At 33.2% G+C, this 26325-nt stretch overlaps 2 protein-coding genes across 5 annotated transcripts in view; both read left to right on the plus strand.

Annotated features, from left to right (window-relative positions):
* The first annotated feature begins 263 nt into the window (after positions 1-263).
* Positions 264-10689, plus strand: LOC125057731 (zinc finger protein ehn-3). 3 transcript variants are annotated; one of them, XM_047661590.1, is made up of 7 exons: positions 265-576; positions 827-954; positions 1892-2403; positions 2642-2952; positions 3563-3690; positions 4726-4887; positions 6460-10689. In XM_047661590.1, exons 2-7 carry the CDS (start codon positions 880-882, stop codon positions 6691-6693), a joined length of 1422 nt encoding a protein of 473 aa, XP_047517546.1. In that variant the 5' UTR covers positions 265-576; positions 827-879; the 3' UTR covers positions 6694-10689. The 3 variants fall into 3 exon arrangements, with proteins under 3 accessions (XP_047517547.1, XP_047517546.1, XP_047517548.1); XM_047661591.1 differs by lacking the exon at positions 4726-4887 and having other exon boundaries at positions 264-576; XM_047661592.1 differs by lacking the exon at positions 265-576 and having other exon boundaries at positions 843-954; positions 1852-2403.
* A 542-nt stretch (positions 10690-11231) lies between these two features.
* The window catches only part of LOC125057900 (liprin-beta-1), a 62342-nt gene continuing 47248 nt past the window's right edge, over positions 11232-26325 (plus strand). Inside the window, exons 1-2 of one of the 2 annotated variants that reach the window (XM_047661845.1) lie at positions 11232-11463; positions 20831-21018. In XM_047661845.1, coding sequence (XP_047517801.1) covers positions 11355-11463; positions 20831-21018 — 297 coding nt within the window. In that variant the 5' untranslated portion in view covers positions 11232-11354. Of the gene's footprint in view, positions 11464-13713; positions 13905-20830; positions 21019-26325 lie in introns of those variants that run through there. The other variant, XM_047661846.1, reaches the window with a different exon arrangement.

The raw sequence follows: 26325 nt of genomic DNA on the forward strand, positions 1-26325 counted from the left end.
GCTCCTCCTAATCGATTTAATTCATTAATGATATTTAAATATTGTTAAATACTCTATAATTATATTATCTAAATCACTTACGAGAATTCCCGATGATAACTTGCGTAAAGCGTGCTAAAAAGTCACACTAACATTTTGTCTTGTGTATCAAATTCAAACCTAATAAATTAATATAATATGCAATACAATACGTATTATACTAGTATCGTGAAGTAAATTTTTGCTGTTTTCGTACTTGGTTATCTGTAGACATGAAGAGTGTAGTGTAGGTATGTTAGCCGTAGGTATCTAGATTTATAGTTGGCCATTAGATAGTTCGACGGAATGGGTTTCATAAAAATAATAAATTAGTAATTTTATTGTAAATAAAATATTTTCTGTGATTTTAATTAAAATTAATGTATAAATTGTTAATAACTAGAAGTGGAAGCCCACTTATTCGTGCATTTACAGTTATTCGCGTAACACGTATTTTGTGCATAGAGTTCAAGTATTGAATTAGGCCACATAGCGATCTCTCCCTAAAATACCGCTGTTCTGGCTGTCGCGTGTCTACGTATTAAGACGGACTTGCAAGTAAGTGTATTAAAGTGATTAGTAAGTGCAAATAAAACTAAATAACATGGTTTAAATAAACATTTAAATGTCGTGGATCGTGAATAGGAAAGATAGTGTTAGCAAATCATTTTATTCGTATGTTTTCGTAAATAGGTCACCTCGCCATTCTTCATGAAAAGGTTGCTAGGTGTATTCTCTCCATCAGATAGGAGTCTTACTCGTTTTTATAATTGTATAAAGGAACATTTTGAATATAAATACGCCTTAGTTCTAGATAAGTGAGGCGGGAGAGTGATGATCAAAAGGCCGTGAACTAATGTGATGTCATCAAAAGGGGAAACAGAGGCCGATTCTGGCACGGTGTCGCCAAATACATTACCTGTTAAAAATGAACCGGTTAGTAAGTCCATGTAATACAAAAACATATCCCAGTGTGCATAGTAAAAGTGGGACAGTTCACAGTTATTTAAGCTCAAGTGTTGATTTCATAGTGGACTGTTTTCCATCGATTTCATATTATGTTTATGTTTTACATAGCCAGCAAAAAAATGTGTCATCTTTTTGTTAGAATCTAAAAAGTTGGGAGTCCAACTTATACTTACATAAAATAATATCTTAAATATTATTAACTAAAGATAAGGTAATAAATAACCTTATTTTTTTCATATTTGGAACCATCCTTAAAACAAACCCTTGATATTTTTTTAAAGTTAGGTAAGATTTAATTTTATATAACTAAGTTTAACAGCTGATCTAGCTGCTATTGTAAACATATAATATTTAGCATGTTTTATACATTAATTAGATGTAATAATTTACTATTATTATTTTATCTTTTCCCTATGAGGTCAATCTAGTTATCAAGGGAATTCATGGCCTTGAATTAACATAATGTAAAAAATTGTGCTATTAATGTGATATCTAGGACAAGTTCTGTTTTATATTTTTAGTTATTTATCTTGAATTGAATTTATAATATTAATTTAACAGGTACCACTATTATGATAGCCACTACACATATTGCCACAAGTACCACTATGAATATTTCTCACAGAGGATAGGATCGAAATTATTATTTTTCATTTTGTATTTGTTCGCATATTGCATAAAATTTTAAGCTAATCTCAGATGCACAGAATTTTGCTGGCTATATTTAAAAAAAAATATTTCATCTTTTATTGTTTGTTTATTTTGCCTTTGACAATCTCAGTAAAAAGTTCTGTTTTTATTTAAATATATATGTACTATATAGTAAAAGAAATACTGCATGTTTCACTTGATTAAAAACTTTAGGTAATACCTCGGAGACTAGAAGGAAAAATGCATTTTTCAGGTGGCGGCACCAAGTAAGGAGACTCCCAAACGAAATAATAGTACATTATTAAAATGTACAACATGTAATAGCTTCAGTACACTAAGTACCCGGGCTCTAAACACACACATGGCTCAGTGCTCCCCAGATAACAATAATGTGGCCTCAGCTCAGAATAATGATGCCCGGCCGCACAGAAAACTCTTTGAGTGCGATGTGTGCAATATGAAATTCTCCAATGGCGCCAATATGCGTCGCCATAAAATGCGACATACTGGTGTCAAACCTTATGAATGCAGAGTCTGTCAGAAGCGATTCTTCAGGAAAGATCACTTAGCTGAGCATTTCACAACTCATACAAAAAGCTTGCCATATCATTGTCCAATTTGCAATCGGGGTTTCCAACGCCAGATCGCGATGCGCGCCCATTTCCAGAACGAACACGTAGGTCAGCATGACCTTGTCAAAACTTGCCCTCTATGTAGTTACCGCGCGCCCACTATGAAGAGTCTTCGAGTACACTTCTTTAACAGGTAACTTTCATTTTTATGAATTAGTTATATCATAACTAGGTGATTTTAAGATTTTTATAAGAAGCATGTACCTATTTGTGTCCTAAATAATATCTCTATTGTAGTTAAGCAACTAACTAGAGTAAAGTTTATGTAGTTACATAATTCCTGTATGAAAATTATCATAAATAGTGTTTGACTATATATCTTCCTTAATAGATTATTATATATAGCTTATAATTTTGTACAAAATTTTCAGACACGGTATTGATCTCGACAACCCAGGCCCTGGGAATACCTCTGTTTCCCTTTTGGCTGCTGGAATCGCAAATGCAGCATATGGTGATGGTACAATGGACCCTAGTACACTAAATGCATTGGGTGCTCTTGGGTCCGGACTATCGGTATCAGTTGCGGCAGCTTATTCAGATAGTGGTGACAGCAACGGAGAGAGATCGGTTGACAATGCGACACCACCCATGCACTATTTGACCCCTCACGTTGAAATATCAATGGCAGACAATAATGAAACATTTTCCCCTGGACAGACTAGTCATATGGGCAATTCAGGTGATTATAACTTCATCGTACCTAGGTATAATCAATGCATAGTACATAATCATTAGTTTTTCCTTTTATCTTGTTTTCCTTTAAATGTAAAATATTAGTCTTTGTTCCGTATCTATGTGTTTTACCTAAACCTGTTTTGTAATAGCAGTTATAAAAAGGGGTTTTCCATAATTATCTAGGTCAAATGTTAAAATATATTGATGTAATTTGTAGCTTGATATATTTTTAAATATTTTTTTGAAGCTAAGCTTTGATGTTGGATCTACCTGAATATATATGAAGTTTCTTTTTAAATATTATTTATATAGAAACAAATGGCTAACATAAAGATAAATCAAAATTTAACAAAAAAATGTACGCTTTGTTCTTAAATCAAAGGTATACAATGGACTAGAAGATACTCTCTGTAACCATTTCAATTCCCAAGATTTTTGTTTAAGGGGCTGCAATCTTATATCATACCTTAAAACCTTAAAAAAATTATTATAAAAATTATATTACGTTCAACCTTTATCAGAAATAGGCAATATGAAATAAGAGCATATACATTACTGTGGGAAAGTCCCAAACATTTATCTTTTGTTAAGCTTTATAATGTTAATAATTTCAGATGCCCGTGTGAATGGGGAAGGTCCCAGTTCACCCCAGTCAGGAGATAGCGCAGTGGCAAGTAGCTCACTCTCCGCAGGCCTGCCGACTAACATCACTCCATCAATCACACTTATACCTATTAAACAGGTCGGTATGATTATAAATGAAACTAAAATTACTTTTCGTGAGTTAATATCCTCATTGATTATTCTACAGTGAATTATAAAACATGATTGACTTTGTAATCGGAAAGGTTCAACAATAAAATATAAATCTATATTAATAAAAATTAATTGCAAAATATATTGTTAAGCCCAGAACTTGAAGATGACTGGAGTATTTTTTATATTTATTTATTAAAGTATTAGAAAAGTCTTTAATATCAAATAAAAGTAAATAAATTTTCAAGCATAGACAATGTGTGGGTAATATCTGTAAAAAGTATATAATTACAGTTGACGTAATCACAATATATTATATATGGGAGCGTTCAAGTATTACGTCACGCAATTTTTGGAGATTATTGACCCCCCTCCCCCCCATGTAATGCGCCGTAACGTTTTTCTGTACCCAAGTATAGTTAAACGTTTCGTTAACACCTAGTGACTATACCTAAAAGTTACTATACCTAATATTTGAACGGCACCTAAGGCGAAACTAAGCTCGTGAGGGCACTATATGCTATATGTAAATAATAATAAATTTTACTGATAATTACATAAAAAATATCACTCAATATTTAAAATAAAATATATATAATTAATACTTCGTCGGATTTTTGCTAAAAATTGATAAACACAGGACTGTCAACATTATTCAGAGAACTTGCCATTGGGCAAAGACCACAAGATATCAATATAATATCTTGTGGTCTTTGCCCATAGATAAGCTTTTTTCTAAATATTTGTATATCCAATACTATGTTCAAGTAATGGATGTCTATTGAAACAAGACTTTTGTTAAATGTCTTGACAAAATATAAATTAAATGACATAAGTTTTAAGAAACTTTTGAAGAGTTTTTACTTAAAATATTTGACAAGATATTAACAAAAATAAAGTTATCTATTATAAGACCGCATAGTTTTACAGTTTGTCGAATGGTTATGTATGACATCCGTTGGTTGAATATTTGGACCGGGTGTACTAAATGTCTGAAATTGGGTGTTTGGGGTAATTTTAGGAGCCAAATGCGGAAGAGAATGCAGGTGAAGATGGGAATGGCGAAAAACGAGACGTTAAATCGAGTCTCAATTCCCTTATAAAGGTTTCGCCGCTCAAAAGCCTCCTTAGAGAAGACTTACGCCGTAGAATCTCAGCGCGTGGACGCTCGCGTGGCTCAAATGTTAGTATTAACGCCCGGTTCCAATATTTAACTAACGGATGTTTGGTATACTTGTATTTTGCGTATGTTTTATGGACATTCGTTGGTTGAATATAGGTATCGCATGCATGAAAGATTTTTTTAAAGTTTGTTTTTTGTTATTTTAGTTTTAAGCAGTGTTTTTGAGTTTTTGTACCACGTAACTTCAACATTAATTCTACGGGTATTGAATATTGAATCGGTTTTTAGATCATATGGATTATCGTTAGATGACGTCATTATAGTTGCTTGGAACTCAAATGCTTGTCAATTATTAAAAAAAATATTGAGTTATTATTGATCGCAGTTGAGGTTAGGTGGTAAACTCAAACTGGTGGTTGCTGTTTTTTTAAAGTTTTTAAGAACTGTCATTCTCTATCATTTTGGTACAAAAACCCAGCATTTAAATATTGACCTTAAGACCATTTCAATAAGGTTTACTTTTCATTAGCCGTAGCTAACAACCCATATAGCGACCACGATTTTAATTTTTTTTCCTTACCTTATATTTTATAAATGATTGAGTCGACTAAAGTTCCTATATAGGTTGGGCAGACGATAAAGTACACTTGGGGGATGAGAATGTAAAGCAAAAGATGAAATGTTCGTCAATTGTCACTGGTCAACGGCAGCGTTAGCGCGTTGACACGTGTCATACGTCATATAACGTCCATTTGACAACTCAGACATTTCATTCGCCCTTTTGGAGCGGGATTAAAAGAACTGGCTAAGAGCGATTAGGCTGATGATCTTTGCCCCACATTTAATTATTTCCTTATTTTATATTCTTACAATAACTTAATTATGAAACATATTTCTTTAACTCAAGTAAATAGCATACGTTAAGGCCGATATACATTATCTTAGTATTTAGGAGAGTGCTTTAGTATAGTACTTTAGTTGAAACATGTAAACGCTACTTGCTTTAGTACGGTTCTACTTGACTTTCAAGTTGAATCAAAATAGAATCGCTTTTTATTTTTGTTTCAAGTGATACCCCTCCTGCGCCCGCGCAACCCCCGAGATCTTCCCTTGTTGTGTGTAAACACGTAATTTAGTAAAATCTTTAGGAGAGTGCACAAGTTCCGTGAAACGCGTGCGTGTTTTTTGATTTTTAAATATGGCTAAATGGTCGGAAGATACAACTATCAAATTTGTGTCTGAATATGTTGTTCACGAATGTTTGTGGAACATTAAAAACAATTTATACAAAAACAAACAGGCTAGGCATTCGGCATACACTGCCTTAAAAGAAGCTATTTTATTTATTATTCATATTTAGTTTATTTATTTCGAATAAAATCTCGTCTTCTATTTGTTCCATAACTACGTGTGTACGCTGTAATGATACTCTACTGGAAGAAACGTTCACTCGCAACGCACTTAAGCACTAAAGAACTTGCCTTTCAACTTGTACTAAAATACTCTCCTAAACACTAAGATAATGTAAATCGGCCCTTAGACAAAGCTCTGACCAGGCTGTCTTTAGGAAATCTTTCCAGCTTCGTTTAAGCAATTTTATTTTTTTATTAAAATTTAATAAAATGATTACAGGCTCGTGCATCACCAAGCGAAGGCGGCGTGATAACGTCCACTCACGGCGACGCCCTTCTACCATCTTCCCTTGTCTGCACATTCTGCTCTATCACATTCCCTGATTCGACTCTATATTTCCTTCACAAGGGTTGCCATTGCGACTCAAATCCATGGAAATGCAACATTTGCGGCGAACAATGCTGCAATGTTTACGAATTCAACTCGCATCTACTGTCCAAAAGCCACCAATGACTGTTTGCTGGGGGGACGCAATGATATAAGCACTACACGTGAGCGATTCGAAGGTATTTATCTCTCTATCTAGGAAGATCTTCGAACTGCTGATACGTCCCCCCGAAGCTGAAGTGGAAGCTGGTATGGTACTTTAAATATTTCTCTCATATGGTTAACTTTCATGCGTGGAAAGGAATGCGGTTTTTAAAATGTTCCAAATTCAAATTGAATGTTTTGTCTTGTTATGAATGGATAAGAAAGGGACAGCAGTATCGGAAACTAATGTTTACTTTGAGTGCAATGTTCCAAATTTAAATTTATTGTAATGTAGTATTGGATGTTATGAATGGAAATTAGTATGCTTTGATTGGCAATGTTCCAAATTTAATTTATTATTTTGATGTAGGACGGTAATACTAGTTCGGTGGAAATGTGCACTATAGATTGTACTGTATTTGTTACCATAGTGAAATTATTTCTATATAAATGGTAAACACGGTATTATCTTTAGTGCATGACTTATAATAAGGTCAGATATCGTTCAAACTTGTTCCAAATTGTTTTTGTTACATCTGTCTTGCTTTTTTTAAATTAGTATGAAGAAGACGGGAATAGAATATGGACGCTTTTTTTTAGGCAATATTAAATTTTTTTTGTACTGCTGAACTTATAACAGTGTTAATAAGACATATATTAAAATGTAAAGTTTTATTACGGATTTATAGAATGGACTATGTCAGTTGTCAAAACAGACAGTTGAAGCAAAATTTAGCGTTGTTATTGTGTCATCATATGTCAAATATTGCTTTACGAGAATTTGAATTTGGAACATAACTCTCATTTGAAGGATCATACTGGTTTACCAAATTGTGGTGCGAGTAAGGATATTTTTATGGATATTTTAGTACTTAATCGGTTTAATTAGATAGTGTTTGGGACCTGTCGGAAATTATCGAAGTGAAATTTAAACATTCCGAATTGCAACGAGTGCATTCCATTTAATGAGATTGACTTATGGCCTCTGGCGGGGATTATTGTTATCATAAAAGATTTTATTTATTTATTTTGTGTACTTATGTATAGTGATATACAAATATCTATTGTGGTGCGATAGTGAATTTTACAAATGTTTAATGCATGTACAAATTAATATATTTTTACATTTCACTATTCAATATTTTATTATGGCAAAGCCTAAATGTGATGACCGGAATTAAAAATTTTCCGTTTCTATTTATTTTCTACGCATATGATGCAAGTCCACGACTATACTTAATGTACAAGTTGATTTTTGTTGTTATTTTATTTATATTCTAAAATGGGATATCGTACTTAAGTGGTCCGTGAATCATGATTTAGTTGAAAGTATAAGGAATCCACACGTATGGTGAGGCGAATAGCTAGAAGAATTTCTACATCCCTATCTAGCGCTTTTACCGCTATCTAGCGGAATCTTGTGTTAAAATTCAGTGTCAAGACTGAATGTCACTCTTGGATTTGTCAGCGCTTAAATAACTTAGCGACCAATCTAGCGCTTTAGAACCTTAGCGGTGAGTTATTAAGAAACAGCGGATCTGTTTTCTTGGGCTTTGTTTAGCGTTTAATTTAATGTTTAAATCTAGCACTTTTTTCGACTTTCGTATTTGCAGTTCAGCTAGGCAACACTTCAGCCGTTCTCTTCATTCACCAAAGAAAGTTTAGCGCTGAGTTATAGATAAACAGCACAGCACATAATCAGTGCCTTTTAAAGCACTGTTTTAAAGCGCTACATTAGAATTTAGCGCTGACTTTTACTTTTTTACTTTCGTATTTTTAGTTGGCAACACTGCCGCTTTTCCCTTCATTCGCCTCACTATTCAGCGAGTGTGTTGACGCTCTGTAATTTATTGCTCAATACTTTCAAGGCTCAAGGAGTGGGTTCAATTCGGTGCAAGCGATTCGCACAAAATTATCATGTAACATTGTAATTCGTGCTTTTTGGTGCACCTATATATATACCCTCGTAGGTATTTCGAATTGGTAATTTAAAACTACTTAATATAAGCGATATAACAGCTATTAATAATTATTGCGCCAAATGTGCTCAACAGAGAAATATTTTATGCAAATTATTTATTAGAGAAAATTTAAGATATTTAAATGTTATCAGATTAATATATTATTTATGAGTTCTAATGCAGTTATACAATCACTCTATAGTCTATTGAAGTTCTAAACATTCCATTTTTAATTAAGATTGTATTGACTGCATTGGGGTTAGTTTCGGTACTTGCAGGTGAGTTTTGGCTTACAAAACATTCCTTATAGTATAAACGATAAGTACTTAATATCGGTTGTGGTCTTGCCTGTTAAGTTAACGAAATCGTTTAGATGGAACTGAAATTGTTAACCAACGAAGTGTCTATTGTCTTTACGTTTAAATAAAATACTGTTAAAACGAAATCATTAATTTAAAACTTAAACATCTACCCTCACACTGACTTTTACTGACATTTGATCGCATCTATAAGTTATTGTTAGCCTACTTAATCGTGTCAATTGTTTATGAAGGATTTTAATAACAGTATTTTGTTTAGATGTCATTGTTTTGTTTTAAATGCTATTAGTGTAAGAGCCGCAGCGCGCGGTGACGTCCAAAGGACCTAGTGAGTTACCTGATGGAACAACACATATTTATTATTTATTATATAGATACATTTATCCTCTTTGTTGATTTTGTTGTAGACTTGATGTTTTTCGGTCCCTACCGTCGCGCCGTGGCTTAGCTTAGGGAAGTTTACCAATAGATGGTAACCCCATTGGGCGCCTTCACTTAATCCGTCCACGTCTAAAGATAGATATTGCCTTTACTATTTAATAGAGATAATATATTTATAAGAGTTAGATAAGAACAGATAAGTGAAAATATTTACAAATAACAAGAGGTTTAATTAGTTTAGAGAATTGAAGGTAGGCTTCGATTTTTGGATGTTGCGGTTTTGATGTAAATGCTTTATCGTGTGGTAGTTTCTTAGTTGTCGTGATTGAACATTGTCAATTTATTACGATACAGAGCAGTATTTAAATCATCCAATATATAAGTCAAACGTGAGTTAAATATAAGATTTTTGGCCTTGATTTTTCAATTGTTACACTGTGACTTACATCTTTAACATTTGAAAAATTGGCCCTCAATTTGTAATTAAGTGCATATGAGAATGTAGTGTATTAGCGGGGGCAAGAAAGCAATTTTCAAAGAAAAGAACACAGAGTAATATTTCAAATAGATTAAGACTTGTACGAATATAATTAGCTCTTATGCTATGTTTTCTTGTCTCTGACACTATGGTTTTACTACATTCCATACTTTTTGACCTGAAATTGATGCCTTTAATGGGCCTGTAGGCTAGAATTGAGTTTAATTACGTTCATTCATTTTATTCATAGACGTATCGTAGAATAGCAGTCCTCACCTTAATACCAAAATACAGCTTACCAACATTTTTTTTTTTTGTTTTAGTTGTTATGTGTGTAACAATGTAGTTAAGAATAAAACATTACGGTAGGTAGATGGAGAAGATCGTTGATATTTTGCTGTTAAATTTATTGCGTTATAATATATTAATCTTATTTCTAATTATTAACGTACTAATAAGTTAGAGGGGATAAAATTTATGAGAAACCAACTTTGTAACCTGAGTGATAGTAAATGATATCATAGAAGATTGTGCCTTAGATCAGTAATAAATTAAATTGTTTCGAAATTTATATTAAAGAGTATTTAGATGTGTGTGTTAAACTGTTCTCACAGATATATTTACACAAAGTTCAATGTTATTTATTTATATAGCGCAATATTTGCAAATGGCTGTTTAGCTTGTTTTTATGGTAAAGTTTATTTGCAGTTGTGAATGTCATCTTGTTACAAAATATTGTCTAGGTTTTAAAAGGATTGGTACTTATTACCGAATATTGTAATTTATTTACTTATAATAAAATAATTTGGTAAAGGGTCTAATAAAATATGAGATAAAATGGTGGTTTTTATTTATTGTGGAAGTAAATGAAGTTTTAGATACAATGCAACACAAATTATCTGTATTTCATTGCATCCAATCTGTAAAGTTATAAGGACCCAGCTCTGACGGGATAGACAGAAGTCATAGTAGCAATAAGTCTAGTAGGTATCTTACCTTTTAAAGGGCTGCAGGGTCACACTGCAAGTGTTACTGATGCCATTGTCACTAATATTGCCGGAAGGTGCGAGTGCAATGCATGAAATCAGAACGCTCTTTTCTCGACACTAAGTCGCATCTGTAATTACTGAACAGTTTTAAAAGGATTCTAGGGCTGTTTTTTATGGGATGGTACAAACGAGAAGGCATTTAGAAATAAATGCTTAAGGGAATGTTACGCTCTAAAACTCCTATCAAATAAAATACGTATTTTAAATATCAATGTATCGTAAATTAGTATTATAAACTATATCACAGATCATGATATAAAATATAACCTGTTCTTTTACCATTTACAAAACAGCACTTTACCTGTTGACGGTAAATTGTCAGTTTCGTCGGTTTAATTTGACAGTAGAGTTGTTGACCCAAAAAAGTTTTGACTAAACTTTTTGTAAAGTTATTAATTAATAATTTATGTAGTTTCGCGAGTGCCTTCAAGAATAGTTATTTCTAAAAAGTGTAATGGGAAGGAGCACGCAGGTCGATGGCGACAATAATCCAACATCAGCAGAGTCAGATCCTGCAAAACTGCTTGAAGCTGCTCTAGAACAGATGGATGGAATCATAGCTGGTTAGTTTCTGGATTACAAAATATAGTAAACCCTTAACGACTGTCAAAAGCCCATTACTTTACTAATCCATTTGTTTTAAGTTTAAATGAATCCTAACTTCATTAAAGTAACAGGGAAAGTTTTCTACAAACAAACTTATGAAAAGATCAAACTTTGAATCTGTTAATTTAACTTTTAAACAAAGTAATTTGACTAAAAATTGGTTTTATTTACACAAGAAACACAAGGTTAATAATTTTGATGAGATAAGATTTGCACAGTGAATAGTATAGACTTTTAGTTATCTTATTAGGTCATGAACATCTATGTTTAAAGGTTCAAAAATTTACTTTTAATAGAGTATGATTCATTAAAATCATATGATCAAGCTTAATGGAAGTTACAGTCTTTTAGGATGGTTTAAAACTGGAACTCTCCATAGTTTAGTTATTTTGCAGCAATAAGTTATCTAATAAAAGGTATTGAGCCGAACCACAGATGATTTTGTTGATTGGCATGTTATATTTTTGACACTTATAATAATTGAATTTGTTTCCAATGCTTCAACTGTAACATTAAACATTTCTAATTAGTATGATTTTGACGATCATAATTCATAATTTGATATAAAAGAAAAACATAGTCTATGAAGTATATTTACTGTTTTTTTTTCTGTTTGAGTTTGAGTATTTGCATAAATTGTCATTTAGGAATTCGTAAAAATATACATTCCTAGTTCAATGGTCATTGGTATATAATAACAAAATTACATAATATAAAATACTTTTACCATGCCTTTATTTAAACTATTTACTGGCAATCGCAGTTACTTCAAATATGAGAGCTAATAAACCTGTGATTTTGAACACAAACTAAGTTCAAATTACTGACAGCAACAAAATTTAAACCAGCGGGTGAATGCAGGGGAGCAAGGGGTGCTAACTGTTGAACAGAGGGTGAAATGGCGCCAGTCGGCCGCAACACGCGTGTCGTTCGTACGTGTCGTTTGAGACATACGCGTATTTCGCGAAAAAATCAAATAAATATATTTTAATTAATAAACCATTGTTAGTTAAGTTACATGAAAAAAAAAAATCTTATGTAGTTGGATTTATAGCTATTTTAATATATTTATGTAAAAACTTTATATAAAATCTGACGTTATCAGTTTTTATTAAACCTAAATGAAAAAGAAGTTTATTAAATAAAATATTATAATAATTTCTATAACATAATTATCAAATTTAAATCAGATTACAGTATAATAAGCTTAATTAATTCTCTATCTTATATTAAACAATTAATACTTATTTTATTTTCTGTTCTACTTAATAATAATACAAAATATTCATTTCTTTTTAACAATACATCATGTTTATTTCTTGAATCATAAGAAAAATAATAAGAAGATTACAATAAGAAATACGTTATTATAGCAGGCCAAAACTCAAAAGGCACAATTGGAGGCTTTCACATAAATGAAACAGAGATAGAAATATATGTACAAAGAAACCAGGCTGTATAGAGAATTTAATCTTACTTGGAATGTAAAATGCTAAATTTTTCCGACATCGCTTATCGCAGACGGCCGTTTATCAAATATTTACTTACTCTAATGTTATTCTTAAGGTTTTGTTGCTTACTCAAAACTTTAATTCTATACAGATACATTTCAATATTAATTAGTACTTTCTCGGAGAAAGTACGTAATACTTATGTGTAGGTATTCCTTCGTATGTAGTACTCTTCAGTATACATACTCTTTCTCTTTTGTTTGACTTTCTACAGCAATGTCTAGTGTCTGCCATTCAACAGGTTTGTGTTTTTCACACGGATTTCGATCAGAACACCCCATTGACCCCAGTCCCTATTGTTCGTGAAGGGGCGAGTAATCCCGATAAGCCGTATTGTGTGTCGTATGAGGAAGACGTCTGATATTTTCTGAGCTGTACTAAAAAGTCTAGTCTACGATGCATATACAGTATTGTAGTCACGAGTTTCATCTAAAGCACGAGTTACATCGGAGCTTTGAAAAGATAACTGAAGCTTTAGGATTACGTTTTATATACGTACTGAATATATGTTTAAGTGCCGTCAATTGTGTTTTTTTTATTATAATAATCAAAAGACACTAATTTATTTTACACTTTTTAAATTTTAACACTTTGATCCCTGTGGCGAAGTACCTACATTTAAAGCTGGCAGCATTTCCTCGCTGTATTGCGATACTAATCGTTGAAGCTATTTAATTGTTATGTACTTGTGATTTTAAATTTATGATAGTATGATTTTCCATATAGCAATAGTGTAACGGTTGATAACAAATAGTGGTGCTGGTGATGTGAATTGTGAGTGATGCCGGGGTGTTGGCAATGGCCGAACCACGTGACGAGGTGTTGGATGTTCGATATCTGTGGCCATGGGCTCTTCGATGTTGAAGCCGAGTCGCAGATACCGCAACGTATGTTTTTTTTAATAAAATAACTAGCGAATCCGACAGACGTTGTCATGCATGATATTTCAATTTTCAAGCGATTAGAATATTAAACAAAGTATGAAAGTACCGACTGCAGCGCAATATGCTGGGCTGATTTGTGAATATAAACAATCAAGGGCTCCACCCAAACGCATACAAAAAAAATCATTAAAATCGGTCCAGCCGTTTAAGAGGAGTTCAGTGACATACACACGTACAGTAGAATTATATGTATATATATGTAAGCTATCCTATCTTGTAAGTTAGATCAAACTGCACACGGTGTGCAAAATTTATTGAAATCGGTTAAATAGTTAAGGAGTCCATAGCGGACAAACAACGTGACGCGTAATTTATATATATTAAGATTATTGTAGAAAAAAGGTACGGTATATGTAAAATAAGGTATATATATGTGTATTGATTTTTGTCTATTATGATTTTAGCGCATATTTTAATTTTATTATGTCTATCGGTGACTTGTACTTATATTTACGAGATTAAAATATCTACATACTAACATTTGATAACATTGAATAACAGCTGTCTAGTTCATTTCCATTACTAAGATACTTTTGATTTATAAAGGAAACATTTATATGTGATTTCAAGTACCTACTAAGAAATTGCACCTATGGGATCCCTTTATAGGGTTGTTAATAACAATCATGACTTATGACTTAAGTAATAATGTCTTGTTTACTGTCGTGTAATTAGTTGAGTTTACAAAATTTTGGTAGAGAATGTTTGTAGCCTACCTATAATATATTTGGTTACCAAATCCCCAGTGAAAAGATATAGCAGCTTTTGATTCGATAAAAATCTATGGTTGTAATCATATATATAAAATTCTCGTGTCACAGTTTTCGTTGCCATACTCCTCCGAAACGGCTTGACCGATTTTGATGAAATTTTTTGTGCTTATACGGCATCTATGAGAATCGGCCAACATCTATTTTTCATCCCCCTAAATGTTATGGGTAGTCCACCCCTAATTTTTTATTTTTAGATAAAATTTTCAATTGCTATTTTTTTATGATACAGCATTAAAAAATACATACAACCCCTAATTTTCACCCCTCTACGATCAACCCCTATTTTTATTATAAATGATATACATGGCAAAACGACGTTTGCCGGATCAGCTAGTAGGTATATAAAGTAAAGCTTTTTTTTATTACGCTTTAAAAGTAATTACAAATAGCACTGGCAAACACAACAATTATTTTATAAACAATAATGTTGTACATGAAAATTCCGCAGCAAGGCTGCAATTCCCTTTAAAAATATCGTACTAGATATCCGCAATGTAATGAAAAGAAAAACCTGATGGCGTGTTTTTTGTTTTCGTGCCCGAAGCGAGAGAGTCATTGTTCCATCGCGGGTACAATTCCCTCGTTCTGTTATTTCTGCAACTGCAATAATTTCGACGACATTCCAATCACTATGCTGAAAATGTTTACATACAATTGCGAATCTAATCGTTACGTCTGGGAAACATAAATATATATATACTACGAATAATAAATACACGTTTTTCAATGTTGGTTATACTGACGAGTTAGCTGATTTTCTAAACATGCATAGGGGCCGGCCGTACGAGTAAAGAAATTAATATTTTTTTACGATTACGAGGACGATAGTAGATATACAATCATATCTAAAAAAACGAAATACATCTTCGAAGACATGATTTTATTGATAACGCTAATCTACAAAAGCAATCAGTATTTTGAGATACAAGAAAGAATAAAAAAACTACAAAAATACATTACATTAAAAAATATAATCAGAGAAACAAAATACCTTTTTTGAGGGTATTTCTGATTTAACGACAGTTTATTAACCTTTCCCATTTTGTCAAGTTTTAATAGTAAACTTTGGTGTAACGGGCACGCTATCATGTAATTAAGGATCTGATAATAAAATATCAACAGTAGTGGTATTAAATTGTACGTATACGTACTTAGTGCAAACGATCTAGGCTTTGTACAGAACATTTTATATAGCTACATTAAATCTTGCTTCACAGGACCGCAGCTGTGGAACCCGTAAAGTTTTTATTGTAAAAAGCTATTAAAAAGTTTATTATAAACTTCCGTGTTTTTGAAATTCGGTAAAGGGCACCGAAATAAAGTTCTTCGGACAATTCGGTTCTAAGTTACTGTCAACTTTGCAAATTATTTTTAATAAACGCTGCAGGATAAAATGCTTTATAAAACCAGAGGGTACTTTCATTTAACTAACGGGTTCTATATTTTAAATACCATTCGTAATTGCACGTGTGTTATAAAGAATTCGGGCTAGTCACGATTGTAAATTTAAATCAAAATTAATACTAATTTTATTGACGTAGGTACCTTAATGTGAGATGAGTGTATAGCATAATCTAATCTGAAATAATCGCGTTTATGATAATGTCCATTTCTTATTACATTTTATCGATACTTGGGGATAGTTTCCATGAATATCTAAATTTTTAATGTAAGTTTAAATTAAATAAAATTCAAGGTATTTTAGGCTTTCGATAAGTTGCATATTCACAAGGAATTTCGTTGCAGAAGCTTCGTAGCGGTGCAAAAGGAATTTCCATCAAGGAACGTTAGGCATTACCTCAGTGTAGTTAAGCCGATCGATGTTTAAGTGTAGACAGCTTGGCAGACATAATCTGATGGCTTTATACCGTATATAGAAGTACTAGGCTGATCTGACAAAGCATCGAATATTTAAACCCGTTTTAATGTATATTATATAAGTGAGTAAAACTCAAATGTGTTGCAAAAATATTTATTTTAAGAAACAACATTAAGAGTTTGTTATTTCAGTTGAAAATCACTTTAACCTATTTCTTTTGTAATCAATCCAAAATGTACTCAACAAAAACTTCGTATTCCAATTAAAATCACTAACACATACATAGACAAACAAAACCAGCGTCTTTTCCACAGACTAACAAACAAAATTAAATGAACATCTGTAAAAATAAAATAGATAATTAATAATCTAATTAAACGAATGTAATTATTTCTTTACATATACGTATATATGTGCGTCATAATAGTTCGTATGTGAAGGAGGACATGGTGAGGAAACGGAATTTCTTAATCAATAATAATCGATGATGTTAATGATGATGATGGTGGATCACGACATGAAACCATGCAGAAATATATAAGGTATATTTCTGCATGGTTCCCAGGGGATATGGGGTGGTACTTCATATTATTATATCTCTGATCTGGCACTTTGTCAACTTAGCTAAGTGTCAATTTTATTGGGTCACATAGGCTCGTGGCATTATTAAATAATACATTGAGATGTTGCCATTATTCGCCGCCGGCACCGGAGATAATTAACCTATTGTTGCTATATTTTTCCTCACAAAAAGCATTTGTACAATGTGTTTTATTTATGCCTCTTGTTTCGTTTCCTTTCATAAGAATAATTGAAAACGGATACAATATTTGAATTAAAAACGGCTTATTAAAATGTATATCAATCGACTTAATTACACGATAAATATTGCGATTAAATTAGTTATTCTTCTTATAGTGCCATCTCCTTGCGAAGGTTGGCGATCATTCATCATAATGGCTAGTTTTATTTTGGATGCCGCGCTTCTAAACAATGCCTTAGGTTTTTCGTTATTGATACATTTAAACTAGTTATTGATACATTTAAATAAATAAATCAGTGGCGCCTTTACTAGTTATTGATACAGCCAACTGAGGCCCAGACCTAAAAAGGTCATCTGTTTCTTGATCATTTTTAAATCTAATAGATAAGTAGGTGATCAGCCTCCTGTGCCTGACACACGCCGTCGACTTTTTGTGTCTAAGGCAAGTCGGTTTCCTCACGATGTTTTTTTCACCGTTTGAGCGAATGTTAAATGCGCACATAGAAAGAAATTCCATTGGTCCATAGCTGGGGATCGAACCTACGACCTCAGGGAAGAGCTACTAGCCTAACACTATTCTATACTAACACATTTACAATAGTTAATAATTTATTCTACTAATTATTAATGCGACAAATTGCCTCACAGAATGATAAACAATCATATTCATGAGGGGTTTATTTCACCCGCTACAAGCGGGTTAGATTCAATTAGCAACTTAGATTCAATTTGGCACACACCGCTCACAAGATAACTGTATTAAAAACGACTTAATATATTTTACTCACGTGTTAATTAGAGGTATGAGCATATTCAAGATTTATATTAGATTTATTAACGTGAGTTGTCGGCTTAGGGGCTTGAGCGTGCGACGAATAGATGTGAACTCCGGCTGTGCACCAATGGACTTTCTATGTGCGCTTTTAACACTCCCTCGTACGGTGGAGGACAATTGTGAAGAAACTTATATGCCTTAACACTGGTCTAAGGCATAACAACTTTTTTGTTCCATGCCCCACCTTTTTTCAACAATTTTTTTTGTTGTTACTTAATTAATTCTACTGTAATATGTATAGTCTATTAAAACTGATAAATATTTTTTTAGCAAATGAAGAAATACTAATGTTTTTACTTAATTTAAATTAATAACACTTATGTTCACCTAAAATTTGTATGCACCTACAAGTTATGTTCACCTAACACTTATGTACACCTAACACTTATGTTCACCTAAGACTTAAGTTCACCTAACACTTATGTACACCTAACACTTATGTTCACCTAAGACTTAAGTTCGCCTAAGACTTATGCTCACCTTACCCTTATGTTCAATTACACTTATGATCATCTAAAACTTATTTGCCTAACATTTATGTTCACCTAACACTTATGTTCACCTAACACTTATGTTCACCTAACACTTATGTTCACCTAACCCTTATGTTCAACTTACACTTATGGTCAGCTAACACTTATGTTCACCTAAGACATAAGTTCGCCTAAGACTTATGTTCACCTTACCCTTATGTTCAACTTACACTTATGGCCACCTCACACTTATGTTCACCTAACACTTATGGCCACCTAACACTTAAGGTCACCTGACACTTATGTCCACCTAACACTTATGGCCAAATAACACTTATGGCCACCTCACACTTAAGGTCACCTGACACTTATGTCCACCTAACACTTATGGCCACCTAACACTTATGGCCACCTCACACTTAAGGTCACCTAACATTATGTTCACCCAACACTTATGGTCACCTAACACTTAGGCATTGATTAAAATTATTGCAATTAGTTTTCCCCCTCGTCTGATTTATTTGGCACACAAACTTAAAACATAATATTTATACGTCATATGTTTCTCCAACATTCATTTTAATTACGGGTCTAAACGGTTCCCAAGACCTCTATTAGCTCAGTTCATAGAAACGTGATTTTCACGTATAATCCTAAGGTTCATTAATTTGGCAAACATCACTTAAAACTTGTTGCAATTACCAGCAGTTCGTTATAGGACTTACGTCCTTCACCTCATTTGTTTCAGTAATGAGTTCGGTACAGGATTGGTGTATAGAGATTTAACATAAATATCAGTTTATTAAGCTTTCATGGTAAGAGGGTCAAATAAATAATATAAATAAACACTGAACTATTTTATATATATACTAGCTGACCGGGCAAACGTCGTTTTGCCATTTCGTCATTTATAATAAAAAAATAGGGGTTGATCGTAGAGGGGTGAAAGTTAGGGGTTGTATGTATTTTTGTATGTTGTATCATAAAAAACTAGAAATTAAAAATTTTGTCTAAAAAATAAAAATAAAAATTTAGGGGTGGACTACCCCTAACATTTAGGGGGATGAAAAATAGATGTTGGCCGATTCTCATAGATACCGGATAAGCACAAAAAATTTCATCAAAATCGGTCGAGCCGTTTCGGAGGAGTATGGCAACGAAAACTGTGACACGAGAATTTTATATATTAGATGATATTTCAACGAAGATAATTCTAGGCAGGTGATATTCAATTGTTAATACCGTTCCAAATTTATATTATTCAGTTTTTTGGAAGTTTCCTAAGCTCTATTCCTTTCAGGGGGTCTGTGTTCCCTAAAGGTATACAGACCCCCTTATAACACGGTACTCTTATAACGCATTTTCATATAACGAGATTTCAGTCTCACGCGTAACGGGTATTCCCCCATATAATGCGGGGATTTGACACGTTATATTTCTGTATTGTGACATTTTTATTGATTTGTACGCGCTTATTTCGTTAATAATATAGTTTTCTTAATATTCGACTGAAATCCCCTTTAACGAGAAAAGTTGATCGCGGCCATACAAGCGCGTTATGCGAGAATACTCCTACAACGCGTTTCCTATAACGCCACAAATCTACCGTGTTATAGGAGGGATTACTATACTATTAATTTCAAATATCATGTAGTGATTCTTAAAAAAATTGTATTGAAACTTTTGGTTTTGAGCTGTAAGACTTTTCATACAGATATTTTACTGAGCGTTCCATATTTTATCAAAGTAATCCTTGTACTGGTTGCAGTTTTATGTGATGTGATTTCACTCTTTGAGATCCGAATTTTAATAAAGTAACACTATAATTAAAACGAATGTTAATAATCCACTTATTTACTGCTATGTCATATTCAGATTATTAATTAACAGTTTGATTGCAATTTATTTACAAAGCTATTATAACATTTATTCAAATCAAATCAAAATACGTTTATTCAATTTAGATGCTTCTTAGAGCATGCTTATGAATGTCAACAACGTTTACAAAATTCACGAAAGAGCAGGACTACGCCATTATTATAATGTAAACTAAATATAGACAAAGTATAGATTACCTGAATTTATCGAGTACTAGGAATATAAATGTATATATTGTTTTATGCATAACAACAAAAATATAAACTAATATCAAAAAAATTTCGCCTGTCACTTTTTTAAGGCAATAACCCGTGGCTTTGTATTGCAGAAGCGGGAGGAACAGGCCCCGGCGGTACAACAGGTCCAGGTCGACAAGCCAGAGGTCGTGCTTTAGAATTGGCCCAACAGTTGGCTTCGTCGCTTCAACATGCGATTCCTCCACCACCGAGACCAGATTTCACCACAGCAAGCGCGATACTTAGATGGCTACAGCAGAATAATAACTCCGTTGCACTCGTAAGTATTTTATTATCAGTTAAATGAAAAATACTTAGAAATAGAAAATGTTACGACAGTTAGCGGATATAGATGACGGACAGTGTAGGTTTTTGTTGCAGCAGATTTACTACAATTTATCCCTCCCCCCTCTTGTTGTTAGCAATAGTAAGTACAGCTCTAAAAAAAATAGTAGAAACGCGTATTAATTTTTTGTAGGAATCCTCGAAGATGCATTTCGTTTTGAAGCATTAACAATGTGTGGGTAATATGTGTAAAAAAATTAATAATTACTGTTGACGTAATCACCAAATAAGAAAATCAAAGATGGGCTATCTTAATCTTATCTTATCCCCCCCATAATAACGTACTTGAACGGCCCCTTTGTATGAAATTGCTAATAATAATCAAGAGGCGCTACGACTTACGACCCTTTATGAGTCTTGGCCTCACATTGCATCCATTTATTTATTTCGTAATCCTATTACTATCAAAAAAAAAATATATAAAAACAAACAATTACACTAAAAATATAGCCAACGATATATTTACAAAAAGGTTCAAACTTTAAAAAGTAAAAAAAACTATAAAAATTATTCAATACATTTAACTAAGTAATACCTAATTTGGCTTTGTTGTGTGATAATGTAAAAGTGACGGTATGTACGTGAAGGTGTGTTTATCATGAGCATACCCTGCTCATGATAAAGGTGCTTTTGCGCAAGGGATATTCTTAATACATCATATTAACCATATTCCACGATAGCTTAAACAAGTCAAGGCTTAAATATTGGTCGTTGTATGTCCGGGCTGCGCGATACAAAACTGAGTTTTAATAAATCATTTGGGGTTAGTTTTCTATGTCTGACATATGTCATCAATAAGACATTACAGTTTAATTATGTTTATTGCAAACGGGCAGGAGGCTCACCTGATGTCAAATGATACCGCCCATAGACACTCTGATTGCCAGAGGCAAGTGCGTTGCCCTTAAAGAATTGTTACGCTCTATTCTTGCTGGACCCTAAGTCGATTTGGTTTGGAAATATATCGGTCGGCAGCTGGTTCCACATATGTTATTATGATGTTTGCCTTCATCGTAGGAGTAAGTGCTATTTGCGCACATAGAAAATTCAATTTAGCAGTGTTCGAATAGTGGCTTAAACTTGCGACACAGATTCGTGCGTTCGATACACGGCTGTATGAAATTTATAATAAATTGATATTGATACTGTTTGTAGAACTTACTAGTTAATAATCTAAACTATTTGTTCCTACTGTAATTTTATATGTAAGAAAATATAACAGTGTTAGGCGACTTCCATTTTTATTTAGAATACAGTTCACCATTATGTGCACCACGAAAGAGTATTTAGTCATGGCCCACAGATGTACGAGTAGTAATGCTGTCTGTGTATTTGATGCCTATATAATACTAGCTGCCCCCGCGAACTTCATTTCTCCTTAATGTGATTTTGAGGGAACCTTAAGTTGATCATATAAGGGGTGAAAATTAGGGGATGTACGTATTTTTATATGTTGTATCATAAAAAATAAAAATATTTTTATATATAGAAAATAAATTTTGTGATGGACACCCCTTATCACTTACGGTTTGAAAGATAGAAGCCGATTCTCAGACTTACTGAATATGCATAAAAACTCATAGGAATCGGTCTAGCCGTTCGGAGGAGTATGGGAACGAACATTGTGGCACGAGAATTGTATATATTAGATATATAAAATATGTGATAAGCTTTATATAACTTCATTTATTTCTATTTTTTAATATTCTCTGGAGTTGTGGCAATACAATGTTGTCAGGCTTAACCAACAAATCCTTTTTCTAAAGCCTCTTTGGGCGTTGATATTGTACTGGTTTTAATTTTAAAATGGATATAGGTTTTATTTTTTGAACACTTCGCTCGCACTTCGCACCCTGAAGCCGCTTGGCCAACACTACTCCATACCATACCATACCATATCATATAAATAATTTTATTGTTAGATAGTTGCATGGATTAGCGCTGCTTCATAAGTTCTCATTTTATTTTCAAAAAATATTCTTTCTATAACATATATTCATAAGTATCTGATTATCATTTTAATGTGAGATATTTGAGAGCAAAAATAAAATAAAAAATATCGAAATTTAAAAATCGAATAGTGTTTGGCACTCGCAGTAATTTACGTGTCTGAACGTAAAACCTTTATCGCTATTTCCATATAAATATTGGTAGATCTGACAAACATTTTAAACATGAGCGAGGTCCAAAATTCACGTTTTTAATTGCGTAGCGGTAACATAGCTGCAAGGCATGACCGCTGAAATAAATGCCTCGCTGAACACGGGCTCCATAACGTATAATAATGTTGCTATACAGTACAAGAATTACTATTAAAAATTTTACGTGTTCCGTTTAGTAGTAGTTGCTAGTAATATCACTAGTAAAATCTAAAATTGGAAGTGAAATATTTTTATTACTTCTATTTTTTTTTTGTAACACAAAACAAAGAATACATTTTATATAAGTTAAATTTTGCAATACTTGTGGAAAAAAGTGATAAAAAAAACAATCCTTGATTCGGATTATATACCATGCTAAAATTTTAGCTCGATCGGTGCAGAACTTTTTGAGTTTTTGAAGCGTACACAAACTAACATAACATCTTAATATATATATTTCTTGTGTGCGTGTGTATGTGACTGAACTCCTCCTAAACGACTGGACCGATTTTGATGAAATTTTTTGTGTGTCTTCAAGGGGATCTGGGAATGGTTTAGATTCACAAATCAGCCCGCCAGATGTTAAGGGTAGTCCACCCCTAAATTTTTATTTTTATTTTTTAGACAAAATTTTTAATTTCTATTTTTTTATGATACAGCATTAAAAAATACATACAAAAATAATAAAAAAATAGGGGTTGATCGTAGAGGGGTGAAAGATAGGGGATCTTTCACCCCTCTACGATCAACCCCTATTTTTTTATTATAAATGATATACATGGCGAAACGACGTTTGCCGGATCAGCTAGTTTATATATATATATATAGATAGTTTGTAACATATACTGTAGATATAACATTATATATGATGTGGTGAACTTTAGTAAATAAATAAATATATAACATATGTCATAAACTCTGTTTGACTATTCATTTCCATTATTTTCTTATTTAGGTGAAGGATGTAAAAATGAAACAAAAACATATTTTGCTCTATTTAATCCTTTCCCATATACAAAAGTATTAATATAGCCCCGAAATCAGATCGCATTCTAGGAATGTGCAATTTTTCTCTGCGATATTAAAATTTTAGCAGCACATAGTTGAAGGCCTTTGAAAGCACGGAAGTGAACTAATTGCACTCTGTGAGTTCTAGGCACGAGCCTGGAACGGCAACTTTACCATATTCAATGGTATTTGGTTATTCCAAACATGTTGACCTAGTGAGATAATTAATTTGCATATATAATCAGCGCGAACGTAATTCTTTGATTCTAACACTAGCGGCCCGTCCCGGCTTCGCACAGGTGGACAATTTTTTTTTTTTTGTAGATATTAAAATTAGGTTAATAAGTAAATTTTCTTTAAAGACAAATTTGCACGCCATTGTGTGTGGCAGAATATGCGAACTTTGTACTACCTTACACATTTTTGTACCGTAGTCATGCAATAAATTTTTATTAAAAAAAATCTGTGGCGCTATAACCTCTTTAGGGCGACTCTTATACCTGAGGTCGTAGGATCGATCCCCGGCTGTGCACTAATGGACTTTCTTTCTATGTGCGCATTTAACATTTGCTCGAACGGTGAAGGGAAAACATCGTGACGAAACCGACATGTCTTAGACCAAAAAAGTCGACGGCGTGTGTCAGGTACTGGAGGCTGATCACCTACTTGCCTATTAGAATTAAAAATGATCATGAAACAGATTCAGAAATCTGAGGCCAAGACCTAAAGAGGTTATAGCGCCACTGATTTATTTATTTATATAATCCTTTACATTGGTAAACTTGTATCTAAAACGTCCATTGCTTTTACCATTAAGAATGTAGTTTTTTTAGCAAAAGAGTGCCATTGTACGGTTTCAATAGGAATGGACGCGTTCTGTCTGAATTACAATGCTCACCGCGAACAATTCGCGACCTCGTGTTATTGATCCGTTGTCCCATGTCTGTAATGCTTTTAGATGAAGAGGCCTAGAAAGGAAATTCATATGGAAAGAGATTTTTGATTCAATTTTTTTTTTTTAAAGACAATTCACACCAATTGACCTAGTCCCATGCTAAGCTGGTGAAGCTTGTGTTATGGGTACTAGGCAACGGATATACATACATATTATAGATAGATAGACATATAAATACATATTTAAACACCCAAGACCTAAGCACAACACCAAATGCTCATAACATCGATGTTCGTCTCAGCCGGGGATCGAACCCGGGACCCATGGTTTCGCAGTCAGGGGTACTAACCACTAGACCAATGAGTCGTCAATGTGACTGGTCTTTTGCTCATTAGCTACTCAGCCAGCGTATCTTCTGAACTGGCATCAACTTCTATTTCGCCTGATGTTTGAAATACGTGAAGTAAAGTTCTATTTGAGAATCCGTAACTCGTTTGTGTGAATGTTTTTTGAAGTGAAACTTCTTTAGGCGCATGAGGGTAATTTTTTTACGGATGAAACGCAATAATAATAACATTAGCGTCACGAAGATGTGCAGCGTTTTTGTCGAAGAAAAGGGAGAGAACTAGGATTTTAAGTGGTTTTTGTGCTATACACATAAGCTCGTGAACTTTAGTTTTGTGGTTACTACGTTACATGAAAAGTTTCTCAATAAGTCTTAATAAGCTGGACATTTTGTTTAATGGAACAGCTGTTTGTAGGCGGAGATCTACCATCGACCATCGTTATAGAAGTTAGTGCAAGTTCGAGATGCAATTTTGTATTTGCCTCAACTACAAAGTTTGCAGACTTGTTGGCGATACATAATACTATAGGCAAACATTTAAAGCTTGATGTTGTTGGTCTTCATAGGAATATTTTGGGGGGTCCATTGCACCTCACAGACTGACCCACACACTCACGCGTCACTTTTAAAAGTTGCCCCGGTGCGGGGGTCTATAAATTGATTTCCCAACAATAAAATGGGTATATTTGGTTTAGGACAACAAACAACTGTTTATAGGCCTGCTATAAAATATCTTTATATATATAATTCTTCTGTGAGTGTGTATGTCACTGAACTTCTCTCAAACGACTGGACCGATTTTAATGAAATTTTTTGTGTGTGTTCAAGGGGATCTGGGAATGGTTTAGATTC

This window comes from Pieris napi, chromosome 17, assembly GCF_905475465.1.
Source record: "Pieris napi chromosome 17, ilPieNapi1.2, whole genome shotgun sequence".
NCBI lineage: Eukaryota > Metazoa > Arthropoda > Insecta > Lepidoptera > Pieridae > Pieris > Pieris napi.